General features: G+C 37.6%; 3 protein-coding genes across 3 annotated transcripts in view; 1 reads left to right on the top strand and 2 right to left on the bottom strand.

Annotated features, from left to right (window-relative positions):
* The window catches only part of LOC135843882 (allatostatin-A receptor-like), a 185,243-nt gene that overhangs the window by 1,699 nt on the left and 165,139 nt on the right, over positions 1 to 18,405 (top strand). The gene's annotated exons all lie outside the window — the stretch shown is intronic.
* The window catches only part of LOC135843899 (uncharacterized), a 165,368-nt gene that overhangs the window by 78,878 nt on the left and 68,085 nt on the right, over positions 1 to 18,405 (bottom strand). Inside the window, exon 4 of the mRNA XM_065361946.1 lies at positions 15,280 to 15,414. The gene's annotated coding sequence lies outside the window, so the exon portion shown is untranslated. The remainder of the gene's footprint in view (positions 1 to 15,279; positions 15,415 to 18,405) is intronic.
* LOC135843888 (speckle-type POZ protein-like) lies at positions 4,125 to 5,975 on the bottom strand. The gene is made up of 2 exons (XM_065361938.1): positions 5,753 to 5,975; positions 4,125 to 5,304 (listed from the first exon to the last, which is right to left on the bottom strand). The coding sequence occupies exons 1-2, from the start codon at positions 5,807 to 5,809 to the stop codon at positions 4,468 to 4,470; spliced, it is 894 nt and encodes a 297-aa protein (XP_065218010.1). The 5' UTR covers positions 5,810 to 5,975; the 3' UTR covers positions 4,125 to 4,467.

Here is an 18,405-nt window from a genome sequence, read left to right as displayed (position 1 = left end):
TTTGCAACAAAATTTCATCACTTTAAAAATATTTTTTTGATTTTTTCCTCTAAATAATTGAGATAATACAGGTTAAAATGTCATATTTTGAGATTTTTGGAATAGATACCGGTTGAAATACAAAAATTTGACACTATTTCTGTGCACCATAAAAAATTTTCGTTTTGAAATACTACAAATACATATCGGACTTGTATGGAAAATATATAATAAAAAATAAATTGAAATTTTTGATCGCTTTTGAAATCTACGAGTATTTTGGAATTCGATACTGAAAATTTGTCAATTCCTCAATTTTTACATTGAAATGGGATGCTCGCCTCTCAATTTTCGCGTCTAAAATCAAAAATGTAATTTTACAAATCTTAAAAATTTTTGCTCTTTCACTCTCCACATAAATTTTTTATTTCATCGAAAACGGGAATTTTTTTAATCAGAAATATCACGAATCACTATTTTTCAATTTATTTATCAAATTATCCCCGAATCTTAAATTTTCAAGACGAACTTTTTTCGAAATTGAAAAACCTCGCGACATCTGACCCAGTTTGATTTCAATTGTGTCGAAAATAATATCAAAATTTTGCAATTTGAGCTACCGAAGTGATCAAAAAAAAGAGGGAATGAAACGCCAAGTTGAAATTTTACCATCGTAGGTTTGAAAAAACTAGAAAGGGGAATTCAAAAATTAAATTTCAACAAATTCACATATGTACTTACATATTTCCATTTCATCTACAACAGAAACTTTTTCAGATTTAGAAAAATTACGATTTTGTTCGTTGTTCAAAATTTTTAAATATATCATTTTTAGTATTTTTTTTTTTGGGGTGATCCAAAAATGAAATTTTTGTGAAATTAGAAATCCGAGCGACAGCTACATACCTACGTCCTATCCAGTTTCATTATAATTTTATAGTGCCCCCCAGGAGCGGTCACAAAGTTGTCAAAAAAGGGGGAGGAAGTTGCAAAAAAATTTTCGCCATGAAATTTTCTATCAAATTTCTACCAACTCGGCTTTTCGTTTCTTTCCGCATCTTTGAATTTAACTTTGGAAATCAACACGATCGTTTAAAAGAAATTAAGGAAATTACTTTCCAAAGTGAGCACCAAACGATTAATTATTACATTAAATTTTTATTTAAATAACACAGCTTTATTTTTCAGTTTATTGCTAGTTGTTTGGTAAACTGCACATAATACGAAATTATAGCAATAATTTCCAAATTTGCTGGAATTTCGAACGGTTCCTGGAAAAAACAGCAGAAAAAATTTGATTTTTACGCCAAATTAAAACCACGAAATACTCAAAAAATTTTAGTTTGAAATTTAAAATTTAAAATTCTGCACCATCGCGTTGCTTGGGGGCACGTTCCTTTTGTTTTTTGAATTTTTTGAAGGAGAAGGGGAAATGTAATTTCTTTTGCACAAGTTATTCAGAGATTTTTTGGTGGATTTCACAAGTAAATGAAAAATATGTATAAACGCTTCGGAAGGCGACCTAATTTTTCTGAATACTTGACTAGTTTAGCATCATCAAAAAAAATAAATAAATAAATAAATAAATAAAAATAAAATAAAATAAAATTTTTCGAACCAGACCAAATAAAATTCAGAGCATCTAGAACAACAAGTCGATTTTCAGATGTTCAAGTTCATTTTTCGATTTTTGGCAAATTATTATTTTAAAATTCAACGGTCCATTCTCTACGAAAAAAAATCAAAATTTCACAAAATTGACTTGGAAAGCTTTAATTTAATTTGCATCCACATTTTCACTCCCTCCCCCTCAAAGGTAGAGATGTGGTGGTTTCAAAGCAAACTGAAGCTTCAGACAATTGACTGAAAGGAAATCGAATTTTCGATTCAAATCCGTTTCAAAATATAATTTTTTCCAAATTTTGAAAGCTAAAATAAGAGATGCGCTAAATTTCAGCTTTTTACGGTCGCGTTGATGCGTTTGTGAACAATTATTATTATTATTATTATTATTATTATTTTGAAGAATGGTCGAAGAAAATTTAGGATTGGAACCGGCAGAATCGGATTCTGAAAGTTTGTGTCTAAACTGACCAAAAAAAATGTTAAAAATGCTGCATCTGAGTGGTAGATGCGGACTGAATTTTTTATCAAGATTTTTGGGAAATTTTCGAAAAAATTCGAAGGCTCATTTTAAAAGAAAAAAAAATTTTGAAATTTCATTAAATTGATGTAGAAAGCTGAAATTTGGTTTTACCCCATTTTCGACCTTCTAAATTCATTGCTTGCAGGTAGTTTTGAATCGTTCTATATAGTTCCTCAAGCAAATTTTTGAATGCTCGTGTTATGGAAAAAAATCTCAAAAAAAAACCATTAGAACAAAAAATTCTCAAATTTAGGTGATTTTTGAGCTGGATTTCATACTTTTTCACTTGAGCAGAAATGCTCGTTGATTTGTGATACTTATTTCCTTTTGTAGGGCATGAAATGCACGAATGATCTGAAATCGAGTCACTTTTCAAACAAAATTCCTTCCTTCAACTATCAAAAAAAAATCCATCTATTCCCGTATATAAACCTTCGAAATAAACAAATCAGATGTCGATTACTTAGGTATATAGTTATACTTTAAATTGGTGCTTTACCACGTAGATGGATTTTTTGAAGTGTTGAAAGACCAAGCTGTCCATAATTGAGTACTTAGATATGTAGGTATCTTACTGAACCACATTATTAATTACTAAACGTACAGGTGTAGGAAGTAGGAAGATAAACATTCGTAAATAATTAAATATCTATCGAGTATCGACTAAACTTTGTTTTAATATATCGTCGTTATACGTTCAATTCGACGAGTAGGTATATTAAACCAACAGTCGCCATTACCGATAAAGCAATTAGTAATCGTATTTACGTAAACAGGTACTTCCAATACCTACGGATATCGTACGTATACGTAGACCTACCAACCAACCTATACCCATTACCCACCCATCTATAGGTATACCTATTGGCTCATCGTAATTATAAGAATATCGAAACTATACAACGACGATCGAGCATCTGCTCTTTACCTATACTTCTATCTTTCGCTATTGGTTGCGAGTAAATCTCATTTAAAAACTAATTAAAAAATAATTTGCGAAGAAAATTAAACAAAAAAAAAACACCGGAGCTCGTGTCAAACTAACAGTACTCGTACTATAAGGTCGACTGCGATTTGCAGCCGCACTAATTTCGTTTTACGAGTCGTATCGAGTCGAGCCAAGGTATTTGCAATTTTTTTTCCTCTTATTTTATTCTTATAGTATAATTACGTGGAAAAGTACGGCGGTTAATCTTTTAAAAACCTCGAGCTTTTTTTTTTTTATCAATTATAAGTAAACGCCTTTAATACATTTATTCGTAAAATATGGAATAAGGCAACCCTAATAGTCTGCGTTAGATATAATAATTACGTGAAGTATCAACTCGATTAGGTAGTAGGTACGTATTAAATTAGTACCGCATCGCTATGAAGACCCCACTGTTATTTTCCATCGTTGAAAATGTCACAAGACCGAATGAAATATCCGAAGAAAGGCGAAGAAAAACAATCCTCGAATTTAACGCAACGTACTATGTATACCTAGTTTAGGTAACGATACCTATTAGGAATAGCAACGTCTTGCAGGCGAAACCTTAATTTTTTCAGGTCAAAATAGCAAACATCTGCACATCATCCTCTTCCCCTCTCTCACTAACCAGTACCATACCATACAAAAAATTGTATTCGCTTTATACCTATTACTAGTACCTACTGTTTGCGTATCGAGCAATATTCTGAATTAGAAATTTAGAATGTATCTACTACAAGATAATGCGGAGTTGGAGCGAAACAATTTTGCCAACTATGCCACTGACACTATCAAATTCGAAAGACAAGGCTTTAGTAATCGCAAAAAATCTCACGCTTACGGGTAAATGATAAACAAACTCTCACGACAATCTGAAATAAGTACTCGTATCTACCTACGAGCACCGTATACCTACTTACGAGTAAGTATAGTCGACGAAAAAAAACGTAAATGAAATTTTGCACCAAAATTCAGCGAACAAGATGCAAATAAACGAAATACAAAAGTCTTATTTGAATAATCCGAAACTGAATCGAGAATTTGTAATTTTTTACACGAGTGAAATTTTAAAATAGCGATACAAAATTGTGTACCGATGCGTCGCGTCGTCGTTTAAGAAAATTTGTTTTACCAAATTTTGCACAGTTGACCCCGAGTGATTGCATTTTTTCGCATCGTTCCCCTCCTCGAATTTGCCTTTGGAACTACTTTATGTAATTCGTCGACGTACTCGTATTATTTTTCGACACTACGGACTTGTTTACATCTTTCCTCACCAACCATCCATCCATCCAAGTCTTACGGAGCGTTTGATCGCGAATTTTTCTCAATCCACAGCCATATCTACTCGTAGAAGCAGCTTCAAATAATTTTACCGTAAGTTCCCCCAATAGCTGACGCTTTCTCGTAAGAATTTTTCGTTTATGTGCGTTACGTTTATTTGGATTTTTTTCGACGATGCATTTTTGGAATCTTCTTCTTGAAACACGGCAGCGAAAACCGGAGTACGTGCGCCCAAAATCGCTTCACGAGTCGGATAATTGCTACCTTTCGGTACGAACACGACGTCGGCGAATTTCGCATTTTCCAGCATCGATTCCAAGTTTTCGGAAAGATTACGCTTGATGATGGTCGTCTCGGGTGTAGACGTAGACGCAGAGTCGGCCGCACAAATACTCGTATTAGGTAACCTTATTGATGGTTCGGATGACCATTTAGGCCTAATCTGGATTAAAAGCGTCAAGGTGTCGTTTTGGAGTAAGTTACAGTTGTAAAGATGAGTTTTTCTGCATAAGTAACTCGTCGATCGTACACCCGCCTCTCCCTTTGTGAACTTTTGCAGCTTCGTATTATTTAGATCGATTAGAATTTGTTTTTCAGTCGCATTTACACGCACGAATCCAACATTGGTCATTGCTAACATCTCTTCAACCGCACTGCTGTTCGATAGAAATATACGAATAGCGATTGCTTCAGTTCCGTTTGCGGTGCGATTAGGTACGAATATAAATTCAATTCGCCATTGATATCTATTAGTTGTGGGTGTACGTAAAATGGGTGATAAAATCTTAGTACCGAATGTCTGCTGTTGTGTGAATTCGTGAATGGCCCATATATAGTTTATTTCGTGAGTTTGCGTGTACGTGTACGTATCGCATCGAGTCTTATTTTCAGAATCCCAACTGACGATGAGTTCTGAGGTCTCAGTCTGAAAACAAGCAAAAGACAGGTACCTACAAATTGTTCCTCAGTATTCGAAAGTTTGCCGAAATAATATGCGCCATCATTATTTTGAAACAGAAAACGCGACCCGTCAAAAAATGTTATCAATTTTCGAATTCGATCAACTCGAGATCTAAATTCACATCAAGTCCAAGATAGGGAAATTGACAAAAAATAATTATTTGTTTAAAAACTTTATTAACGGGTGTTAAGCCGGATTACAAAAATAGATTTTGCCACTGCTCTGAAGAAGCTTGATGTAATTCTTGCGAAATATTAGCAAAATCTATTTTTGTAATCCGACTTAATACCCGTTAATAAAGTTTTTAAACGAACAATGAGTGGCCGTATTAGTTTCAAAACTCTTAAAAAATAATTATCCATTTGTAGGAGGAAAATTTTAGGAAGAATGGTGAATTTACAGAAATACTCACAAGACTAGAGCAATAGGAAGCGAATGATACTATCCATGTAATGTAGAATGTATACATGTTCGTTTCAACAGTGTGAAGAAGCGTTCCGCCTTACAATTGAATTACATAGGCACATATGTATGAAGGTTCCACATTTTGAGTACCTAACATTAAGAAAATTAGAATTTTTCGAGTAAGTACACATGGATTTGTAGAATCAAAAATTGAAATTAATTTGCTCCGAGCAAATGCGAGGAAGATAACTCCTTATCTGACTGTAAGTTACTAATGATTCGAATGAGTTTTGAAATACATATAGAAACATTAGATAAATTTTAAGCTTCTGCGGTCTCGGAATAACGAATCATTTTGATCAAATTTTCATAATTTCATAAAAAATTTCTAGCCAAGGAAAATATGGTCGAGAAACGAAAAAGTACGGTAACAATTTCAAATATTTCGTGTTTTTGAGGGGGGGGGGATTGAATGCAACAGCTCCGTCTTTCCTATATCTGAAATGGTTCACAAAATTTTGAGACCAATGATTAAGTAACAAAATCTGATTTTAAAGACCAGATGTCGTATCGTGCAGATTATGGGGTGGATCAAGAAAAGAAACTCGAAAGATTCTGACCAAATCTGGAAATTATTTTTTAGCTGGAAGGTGCCCCTTTTTTTTCTCTTGTCCGGTCGGCAATACTAAGTATCTAAATTCCCTTCTTGTCCCAATACTCGAGGAACTTCATCCCCTCGTCATCAATTGTCCGGGCCAGTTTGTCTGCGTCGAAGTCACCACATAAGCGACACCTGAAAAGGTGCCTGTCATCTTGTACCTCACCATATTCGCACAGATCGTCATCAACCAGGTGCCATCTGTGTAGGTTGGATTTTGAGCGTGTTGTTCCGCTTCTGATTCTATGTATTCAGCGTTTTCCAGAGGCTGTACTTCAGTTGGTTGCCTTGGGGCAATGATTCGCTCATAGTATTGCTACTTGATGCTGTGTTCCAGATTTGACAGCGTTCAACTTCGGCAGGAGCACTCAATACATTCACTGTTCTCAGGAAACTGTGTCTAGATTTTAGTCTGCTCTCCGGTAATTCTTTGTAGCCATGCATGGGGTGTAGGGGGTTGTGTGTTGCTTTAGTTTTTTCTGCTCTGGCAGCCACCTCTCTATGCACTTCCGGTGGTGCAATCCCTGAGAGACAACGCAGAGCTGTGAGTGGAGTTGGTCTGAGGCATCCTGTCACCAATCAACAGACTTCATTCAGAGGCACATCTACTTTTTTAGCATGTGCTGATCGTCCCCATGCTGGGCAAGCATATTCTGCAACTGAGTAACACAGCACTAGTGCTGATGTGTGCAGGACTTGTGGTTTAGCTCCCCATCTGCTACCTACCAGCTTTCGGATCAGATTTGTTCTAGCAGCCACTTTCATTTTAGTTTTTTCACAGTTTTGCCGGTAGGTGAGTGTTCTGTCCAGTGTCACTCCCAGATATTTGGGGTAGTCATTGTGATTCAGTGCAGTGTTTTGCCATTGGATGTTGAGCTTGTAGAGGGTACTTGGGGCTCCTTGTTACCACTCTACAATGGTAAATGGATGCCCAGGCAGGTGGCAACACTGAACCTGGCACAACGCCATCTGGTGTGCTGGTTCAGTGGAAGCTGACGGCCGAGAATGCCATAGCGAGCCGCCTCGCAGTTTTCCTAGTATCTTCTCCCAGAGTAGACAACGAGCTTTTACGCTAGCTATAGGGAAACGCTCTTGCCTTAGCAGAATCTTTTGTACATTACGAATGGTATCATTGTGCATCGTAGCAACGTGTACATTTGTGCTTTAAGAAATATCTTGAATAAATCGCTTATGCCATTTATTGTGTATGTTTATTGAAGTACATTGTGTGGGTATTTGAGAGATAGGTATTTATACCTTATGATACTTTTGATCTATACGGTCTAGTCGAATATAGAGACCTCAGAGCAGGTGGCGAGTGAGTCTGAGGACTCTATATGAGAAAGTAGGGCATTTACCTTTACAAGCTGTCTCTTGGCCTCAACAGTTTCGCAGGTGGAACGAACAGGTTTCTGTCTTGGATGGATTTGGCCTAAGATTCGTCGAGTTCTTCTATTGCCTAATTCAGTGTGTCTTCCACCTTTACAGATGTGACACACTGTGCTGTGAGGGCCAAGTCATCTGCATAAAGGAAGTGACCTGCAGGTGCTCCAATTGGTTGGTCATTGGTGTAGATATTAAAAAGGATGGGCAACAGGACACTTCCCTGCTGCAAGCCATTCTTTTGTCTTCTCGAAGTACTGTTCTTTCCATCTAAAGTCACATAGAACCTCCGGTGTTTAAGCAGTGTTGTGATGATTTCTGTAAATTTGTAGTCCCTGGTCAGTTCATAGATCTTGTACCAAAGTAACCAATGACACACTGTGTCAAATGCTGTAGTGAGGTCCACAAACACAGCACCAGTGACCTTGCGCTGTTCAAAACCATCCTCAATGTGCTGTGTTAAACTCAGGACCTGACCAGTACAAGATTTCCCAGGTCTGAAACCTGCCTGCTGACTGATTAGGTTCTTGTCAATATGCTCATCTACTTGATTTAGGACCACTCGCCCAAATATCTTATACAAGTGACATAGTAACGATATAGGGTGGTAACTTTTAGGGTCATTTGGGTCTTTGCCTGGCTTCTGGATAGCAATGACATGGGCCTGTCTCCATGATCGAGGTATTTTTGATGTTTTATACAGGTGTTGTACAATTCCTGGATCCATGTAACACTGGAGGGGAGATCTCGAGGATACAGAGTTTTCCCCGAGAAAAACGTGTTTTTGGTTATATCTGTCAAGAAGGGGTTGGGTGGGGGCAGAATTTCGTCTAAAAATTTTTTCAAAGGTACCCATTACCCAACAATAACCCATCATTATTTCCTAAATCTGGGGAACAACGGTATTTCATCTATCTTATATACATTACCTGGAAATACCCTGGTGTCCCTGGTCTTTTGAAAACTGTCTCTTCTCAAATAGGTTGCACAAAGACGAAAACATCGAAAGATATCATTTTTGAAACTGGGGATGTATTTTGGAAAATGGTGATGCACAATTTTAAAAAATCTAAAAATTTTGCTCTATTTTAAGCTAATTTTCTCGATATGAGGGCTTTAAAAGGATCAGATTTAAAGAAAAAAAAAAAAAAAAAAAAAGGATTCGATTAGGAATGACCCAAATGCGTAAGTATGTAATACTCGTAGAAGCTCCAACATAGCTTGAAATAAACCAGAAAGCTTCTTTTTTTTTTAATAGCAAATTTCAGTTTTCAAATGTCAGATCTTATTAATACGGTATTGTACGCGTACATTTTTGTCGTTATTATTGTCGAGATACTCTTGATTAAAAACGTTTTGGAAATCACACAGCAACTCGAATACCTACCTAGAAAAATAAGCAGATTCGAGTATAAAAAAACAACAATGCGGCCGCATTCGAGGCAGAAAACTGTACAAAAAATAATATACAGAATCGGCGGAGCAATCGGAGAATACAATAAAGTTGAAACGTCACAGAGAGAGATAGAGAGAAAGAGAGAAGGAACTTATTTGACAGCCGAAAACTAGGCAGACTGTACGAGTAGAACAGAACACAAAGCACAAAGTGGGCACTGGGCGGTCCGGTAGGGAAAATGACAGCATCATCTTGAAAACACGAGCAGAATAATAGAAAATTAATAGAATTTTTTGGTAGTCGGGCTTCTTCGCAAGGTAAGATGAGGTTTTATACACAGGAAGGGACGTAGTGTACGTCTTACTTAACGTTAGAGTTGGTAGATTCACACTCTACAGGTCCCCTGTGCTTTTGGGCGAGGTATAGGCTGGTAGGACGGGGCGGGGCGGGGCGGTGACGATGATGGAGACAATTCGCAAGTGGCGCATCGACACTCACATACGAATGTTGCTCGTGTTCGTTCGTTTCAATTTTCATCGAAACTACCACCAAGTAAAACTTGAAAGTTGAAAGCTTGTCAAAGTAAAAATGAAACGCGGCGCCGCACCGTACGTTCATATGTAAGTATGTACATATATGAAAACAGAATCATTAGAAAAATGGCAACGAAACTGAGAGTTTTCAATTTTCGATATAGGCTACTTTCGCATACGTTATCGCACATCGTCGTCGGTCGTCTCGTCTCGCTTATAGAAAATATTCCTAACCATAGGTTCCTTATACGTAATTTCAAACTATCCGAGAGCTAGCACAGAGCAGCAGCAGATACGAGTAGTTAGGCAACATACGTATTTATTCTACGTTAAATGAGACAATGAATGCCGAGTAGAATTTCCTCAGTCGTTAAAAACATCCGCATTCTTCGCAAGTTCGCACAAAATGAATCCACGCTCTATCGTGTTAGGTCACTAAAATTCGTTATCTTTTTGCAGCCTTTTCATCCTCCAACGACGTCGTAGTCGTCGTCGACGTCGTCTAGATTACAAGTTACATTTCCCGCCGCATCTTTTTGGGACACTCGTCGAATAACTATACGCACAGAAATGACAGCAAAAAAAAAAAAAAAAAAAAAAAAGCAAAGCTACGTCGAATATATTTTCCGTATACTTTGTAACAACATTGTCGTAAAAATTCCCAACTTTTTTAAATTTCGAAAAAAAATTCATTTATATTTTTCAAGGTTAATACGATTCAACGTTATAGCCTCATCTGTTTTCGGAGAAAGGAAAAAAAAACTGGCTGTCGCGTCGGTCGCTCGGTACATTTCACTCGCATAGGCTAATTTTCTCATTTCCTCGCACACCGAATCTCTTTTATTGAGAAACATCTGACGCTTTGCGCCTTGCGCCTTCTTATTTACAAACCAAAAACGAAAAACAAATAGCGCCGCGTCGATAAAACGCCACCTTCGATAAAATACAAAATAAATTTAAATACTTATAATCTCGCGTCTACGTAAATAGAAGGCGAATACGATAAAGAAAAAAAAAACACGCCAAAACCATACGAAAAAATAAAGCAGAAAAACTGTCCAAAGTTTATGAAAAGAGGAGGAAAAAAAAGGAAACGAAAACCAAAATAGCTACGATGCTGTTTCAGCCGAATTTTCCGCGTAATATAATTTCCAAAAAGGATACATTCTGAAAGATCTCGAATAATACAAATATATATCTGTTCGGTTTGCTCTAAATTTTTACAACATTTCGCTACATGTAAGCTCTACTCGTACGTATATAGACTTACACACTGGTACACCAGCCACGAGCAATTCAAAGAAATAAGGGTAACCTTTTCGGCTCCTTTTCCCCTCAAAATATCAAGAGAGCGGAAATACGTCGAGAAAGTAAATCTTTCTTTCAGAACCAAAGCTAAAAAAATGTGAGCACTGAGCGATGGCTGAAAAGTTAGTATGTACATATTACAATAGAACACGTACACTACAGTGTTTCCTTTATTCAAATTGTCCGCAGAAGTCGTCGGAAAAATAACACATGGGCTATGTAGAGACACGAAGTCCTCTAGAGATCCCAATTCCCTCAATTTTATACTGCTCGAAAATAGAATTTGAATTATGCCGTTTCATTTTTCAAGCTCAACTCTTCTGTTACTCGTACATTTTCCTCGTCCTCGTCCTCGTCCTCGCTGCGCAAAAAATTAGGATAAATGCGAATTTTGAATAAAAAATTCTCCAATCTATCATCGCTTTATTTTGCTGACAGACCAACAAACAACCAAGTTGCTTAATTTGCACGCGTGGTTAGCATCAAATACGCGTATCCGTCAGTAGGACGAAAAATGCACAATTTACGAAATAAAAATTGTCGAGATGATAACGCATTCGCAGTAATTTACGTATTTTCGCCTACAAGACTCACGAGAATGGTTAATACTCGTACAATAGCCACGATTTTGCGAGAAGAAAATTCGACCAACGCGGCAATTTTATTTCGTATATAAATAAGTAAATATTCGGCATGAAAAAAAATATGAATAAGTTATACGTTTACCAATATACTTAAGTATGAGAATGAAAAACAATGCATAATGCATGAATTCCTATCCTACTCTTTTCAATCGTGGTCGCTGAAAATACGAATTCTTTTAGTTTTAATGTAAAATATATTTATTAAAAAATAAAATAACAGCGTGGCTATTTTTCATACCGTAAGTATACCATACCTACTCCTATACCAATTTGCTCGAGTTTTTTCTCATCAATTTACTCATGGTGGATACAAGAGAGGATTGATTTTCATATTTATGTAAATACCAATCAAAATACTCTACTCGCTTGAAACGTCCGTCAACGTAAAATACAAACAAGACTCCATAAGAAACTCGTGATTGATCCAAAATACACTTATAAGACCTTTAGAACTAACACTCCCAGATTTGAACAAAACCAACATACTCGTAGAACGAAAGCACATGCCCTGAAATCCCTAAAACCAAAATTACATCTGCTTGAGTTCATTTTTGGATATTGGTGGAGGGCGGACTTTTGGAGATCAAAAAAGTTAAACATACCTACTGATTATTCAAAGGGGGGGCAAGGGATGAGCATTTACGCGAAAAACTGGCACCCCCTGGAAACAGTAGTTCAACTACTGGCTAATCATCCCATCACCTGTTGATCATGCACCCTATGCCTGGGTTAGAACGGCCCTTCTCAGGGCCTCCGACGAGGACACCTCCCTTAAGGATCATGTCCATAAACATGGAGGGCCTGTCAGGGCCAAAGGAAGTTATACTAGCTGAAATGGTCAAGAACCTGAACATAGATGTGCTCGCTATTCAAGAGACACACAGGCGCAGAGAAAGTCAGAAGCCAAAAATTGAAGGAATGAAACTTATTATTGATAGACCCCATGAAAAATATGGAAGTGCCATACTAGGTAGTTAAGCTAAATATAGAGGTAAAAAGTACTTCATTGTCTGATGAAAATAATGTCGAGATTCTAATAATTGACATGGGAAACTGCTTAATCTCATCTGTTTACAAACCACCGAATGTAGAATTTACATGGAAAGAAAACAGCAATGTCCCTCCCACAGAAACAAGAATAATAGTTGGAGACTTCAACAGCCATAGCGTAAGCTGAGGATATGCTGAAAATGATACAGATGGTGACCTAGTGGAGAAATGGGCTGAAGAGCAGCAGCTGAGCTTAGTCTTTGATGCAGAACTGCCACCATCCTTCAATAGTGGAAGATGGAAACACGGATATAACCCAGATAACATTTTGGTTTTGGAACAAATCTCAAGTCTATGTCACAAATGAGTAGCAGATCCAATTCCCCGAACCCAACACTGGCCAATTATATGCAAAATTAAGGCGGTCATCAGCCCAATTAAATGTGAAAACCCACCTCCAAGATTCAATTTCAAGAAGGCCAATTAGGAAGCTTTTAAACAGGCAATTGAAGAAAAGTTAGACGACCTTCTGCCAATACTAGAAAATTATGAACTCTTCAATGATATCGTTAAGAAAGCCTCAAAAGATCGTATTCCAAAGGGGGGAAGAAAGGAGCATATCTCTGGAATAGAGCTGCACCTCATGACACAATATAAGGAGTATGTTAAAAAATTTAATGAAAATCCTTTCAGTGAGGAAACCATTGAACTAAGAAATCAATTAGCAAGTGATATAGCAGAATCTAGACAGAAAAATGGCAGGAATTAGTAGAAAATCCGGATTTCTGCAAAGATAGCCGCAGAGCCTGGCAACTGTTGAAGAGACTCGATGGAGGCAAACCCCAACAGAGCAATTTCACTCAGGTTACAGCTAACCAAGTAGCCCATCAACTACTCCTGAATGGAAAGACTGACAGCAAAAGCAGCCGAACAAAAGTGGAAAGATGCATGGATGTGGAAGTGAATAACTTTGCCAAACCAATTACTAACAAAGAAGTGAAGTCTGCAATCAAATTGTCCAAAAATAGGAAGGCTGTTGGTGTGGATAACATGTATACTGAACAGATCAAACACTTCGGGACCAAAGGCAATAAATTGGACCCAAAAAGTGTTTAATGCCTGTATAGAAACTTCAAAGATGCCAAGATTATAGCGACAGGCACATGTTATTGCATTACAGAAACCAGGCAAGGATGCAAATGTCCCAAAGAATTACAGACCTATCTTCCTGTTGTGTCATCAATACAAGATTTTTGAAAATGTCATTTTAAATCACATGACTGACTGTATAAGATGAGGGGCTGATCAAACAACAGGCTGGATTTAGACCAGGAAAATCATGCACTGGCCAGATATTACACTCAACACAGCACATCAAAGATGGCTTTGAAAAGAAGGAAGTCACTGGAGTAGTGTTTGTTGACCTCACAGCAGCTTTTGACACAGTGTGCCACCAACTACTCCAGTATAAGGTGTACCAACTTACAAAGGATTTTAAATTTACACAGATATTCACTATGTTGATGAAAGATCGAAGATTCTATGTCACACTCAATGGTAAAAACAGCGCCTGGAGGTGGCAAAAGAACGGATTGCCCCAGGGCAGTGTTTTGTCACCAATTCTCTTCAACATTTACACCAATGACCAACCAATTGGACGTTTGTGGAGGTGCAGGACACACTAAACCAGGCAACCAGGCTATAGAAGAACTGGACACTTACGTTCTGTGGTAAAAAGTTGAGGAAATCTGACAAAAAAGTTGAAAAAATTTCAGTGTAACCCCGGCCCCCTCCCTCCACTCTTATGACACATCACATCGCCACGTTTGTGGCTACCGGATTGCCACGTGAAATTAACAATATTTCCAACAGTTCCAAGGAGCGACGAATATATTTCACCCAAGTATACTTTTGATTGTAAATTATAATAATTTGACGATATTTCTGGTCGCGGTTATGCCCGCAATTATAATGATTTTGACAAATTGCCGAGAATTTCGACGAATTTAATACCTTCCTAGTATCTCTAGGTATACCATTTACCCGCGGAACTATACGAGTTAATTGCTGATACCATAAATACGAGTAGTAAAGGATATACCAACTCGTCAGCAAAACAGGGAAAAAAAGAGAGAGAAAAAAAGGGTAAGAGAAACGCCGATTAGATGGGTCGCAAAGTAGTAATTATAAGGGTAGCTCGAGTTGAGCTTTTTGCCGAGTTTGCACTTAATATTTTAAGGCTAATCGAAGCGTATTCGTAGCCAAGTTTACGACACGATACGACACAAGGCAAGACAAGACGAAGATGCGGCATCGCCACAGCACAACTTACCTACTCTCCGGTCCTATCCTATGTTTCTGCACGCACGCGATCCCATCCCATCGCATGGCAAGGCGATTGCCGATCGTTTCTCAATTACGTCTCGTATACTCGTAGCTACTACTGTAACCGTGTATAACCGAAACTAAATTACTTAAAAGGGTAGACGACTTTTGACCGTCGTAAGTCCAAGTCGAAGGTATAAGTAAGTACTCGGGAGCAGCGGTCGCTAGTTCAATTAATAATTAAGCGTGTAGCTAAAGCTTGTACGTGTACGTGTACGTAAACGTTTCCTTACTTACTTTCATCGTTCATCCACGATTCGTCGACAATTTGATTTTCGCTTTCGACACAGTCGGGCCTTTCTCTGACGAAGGTTTTCATTTTTATACAAATCCAATAGTCTAATTCTCCGAGCTCACGCGTGTACATGCCTCCTATGAAAAAAAAAACACAAAATTTTTAATTATTTCGTTAGCGATACGCGATCGTGTTTCGTAATAATTAAATTTGTTATTTAAAAAAAAACATAGGACAAATTGGCCCAGATTCCACGACCATTTCAAAATACCTACCTACTCGTAAATCAACGATCGATAGAAATGTTTTTTTTTTCCTATCGCTGATTAGCTATTTAACGACGCTTATTTCAACTACTACTCGTAGTACGGTCCTACGGTCATTTTTAACCGGAAGATATGCCAATAGCGTATAGATAGGGTCCGGGTATCGATGGAAATCGGAAAGGGGAAAGGGAAAAGGGAACTGGACGGAACACGTAGCTGTAGCAACGCTAATTAACCGTAATTCATCATTTCGTAAACAAATTGCCACGGCTAATTAATTCGTATACCTACATACTATATACTACTATAATACGCGTATAAAGTTAATGAAGATGGAAAATATTCGAGGCAATCGTTCCATCAAAAGTTTTATCCTTTATACAACACAATACACATAGGTACATATGAACTCCGCTTTGCTTCGCGGATTCCTCGCTTTAAATTAGAGACGCAACAAGAAGCTTATAGCTGAATAGTAGTGAGTCTCGATACACTTCTTCAACCTAGATACTGTAGTCGTAGTCTATAGTCAAAACTATACATAGCACATATTCATTATAGAAGATTGTTTTTTCATTCCACAAAGTCGTAAGTGGTTGATGAAAAAAGTTTGGAAATTATGTCAAAAGATCGTAGCTCGTGGTTGAAACACCTCGGGATGCAAACTTTTGTTGCACGGATGTGATTGTAATCGAGTTTCAAAATAGGTAGGTAGGTACTCGAGAATAATAATTTACCAACAAATTTTTTGTAGCGCAGCGTATCGTTCGGTGAATTTTTTCAAACAATACCTAATAAATTTACACATTATCGCCAGGAAAGTTTCGAGGGAGAGGGAGAGGGGGTGGCGTACACCTAATTTCACATCGGAAAATTAAAATTTGGCTAATGAACACCTGATGTGATTTAATCAAAGTTGAAAGCTGTTGTTTGAATTTTCACGCTCGCTATTCTTCAGTTCTCAAACTGAAAGCAAATGGTTTTGAGTCGTCTTCAGTAATGGAAATACTAGGAAGGAGAAGGACTAATTTGCAAATACACACTAGCCCCTCCATGGCCTACTTTGCAAAACACAAACTCATCCCTCGATGGCCAACCTTGTAAAATATAACATGCCGGTTTGATGGCCCACTTTGCAAATTTAAATACAAACTGGCCCCCTCCTCTATAATATGGACAATTCAGCATACCAACTGATCCTCGAGTGGACCACTTTTCAAACTTTTAAAGGAAAGTACAAATTGGTCCCTCGACATCCCATTTTGCATAATACTCGCAAAAGCTGCAGGTGCTTCAAGGAACCACTTTGCAAAAGAAAATGCAAACTGGTCCTTCGACTGGCCGATTTGCTAAAGAACAAAACTGGTCCCCTGATGGCCCACTTTGCAACCCACAAACTGGTCCTTGAATGGACCACTTTGCAAGTCGTCGTCGCCCTGGTCGCACTCCTTTACAGGAGATAGCGTATACTTCCGTCCATATTAGCCAGTTTCTAGCGTTTTCTGATGGTTTCTTTCAGGGTCTTAGGGAGAGTTCGCTGGCGAGTTTGTTGTTAACATCTCCGATCGTTTTCTCCTAATGTATTTTTCCTTGAATTTTCCCCTGTACCGCTAGCATGAAAATGCGCGTTTCTCGTATTTTATGTGCTTTCATTTATCTTCAGCAGTTCCTTTTCATACTCTGGTGATAGATGTTTAATCAAGTCTACTGGTATGAGATCTTCCCCCACTGCTTTGTGGTTTCTGGCTCTCTTCACCGCAATCCTCAGCTCCCACATTTCAATTTGTGGTGCCTCCTCCATGGATGAAACTTTCATTTTAGCCGGACGTGTGTCATTTCCATACAAAACTAACAATGCGGAGTTCGTTTCTGTTTGCTGGGGAATGTTTCTGAAGGTGTTTTGGCACTACTATAAAAATTTCAACAATGGTAACTTAGCATAAGAAGTAGGTGGTGGGTACTACCACACTGGGATAGAAAATCTTCTGTACTTGGTACAACAAGCGCTTGGAATGTAGGGGGATGATTACTTTATAAAAATAGAAAATTTCCTCAAATATATTATACATACTTTTTTCTCATTCAGTTTTGATTATTTTTTGGATGTTTCCCAGGATAGGAGAAATTACTTATTGAATAACCCTCGTACAAATTATTGAATCAGGTTTGATCAGATCTGTTCAAATCTAATGAGATGGTCTAATCCGGTCTCCCCGGTCCTATTGCATTTAATCAGATCTGAAATCACCAATGGATTTGTCTCCTTCTTTGAATAAAGATTATTGAAGTATTACAATTCAAAAATTTGTAACTTTTTGGGGATCAAGATAGGAAGCGGGGAGGGAGGGGGTGCGATTTTTGAAATTCATCGTCATTTTTACATATCAATGCAAAAAAAAAAAAAAAAAAAAAAGTGAAAACCGAAATCCAACACTCGAACCTTATTCTAGGACACATAAATTATAAAGAGACAAGGACGGTGAAGATTTTTCAAAGTTATTTGCGCGGCTTAAAATTTTCCTTAAAATGTGCTCTGGTAAGTATAAAGCTCTGCTCCGAAACCGGTTTTCGATAAAATACCACAACACAAGGCGACATCGACACGTAATTCAGAGTTTACATTTTGCAAATTTCAAGTTCGAATAAGTACGTACTTACAACGATGGACCGAATACGGGATGCCCTCACGTCTCGCGTTGCGGAAAAATTTTAATGCACAAAAGGCCGAAAAAATTCGCGTCTACGAGTAAAGTAACCGGAGCGCGAAAAATAATATCATTACAACTCGGTCGACCTTTAAATTCGATTTCGTAATTTTCGGCTCGAGTCTCGAGAAAAAGAATAATAAAAGTCGCGAAACAA

This window comes from Planococcus citri, chromosome 1 (assembly GCF_950023065.1).
Source record: "Planococcus citri chromosome 1, ihPlaCitr1.1, whole genome shotgun sequence".
Lineage (NCBI taxonomy): Eukaryota > Metazoa > Arthropoda > Insecta > Hemiptera > Pseudococcidae > Planococcus > Planococcus citri.
Note: the sequence above shows the minus strand (reverse complement) of the source record. Positions and strands in the feature narration are given on the sequence as shown.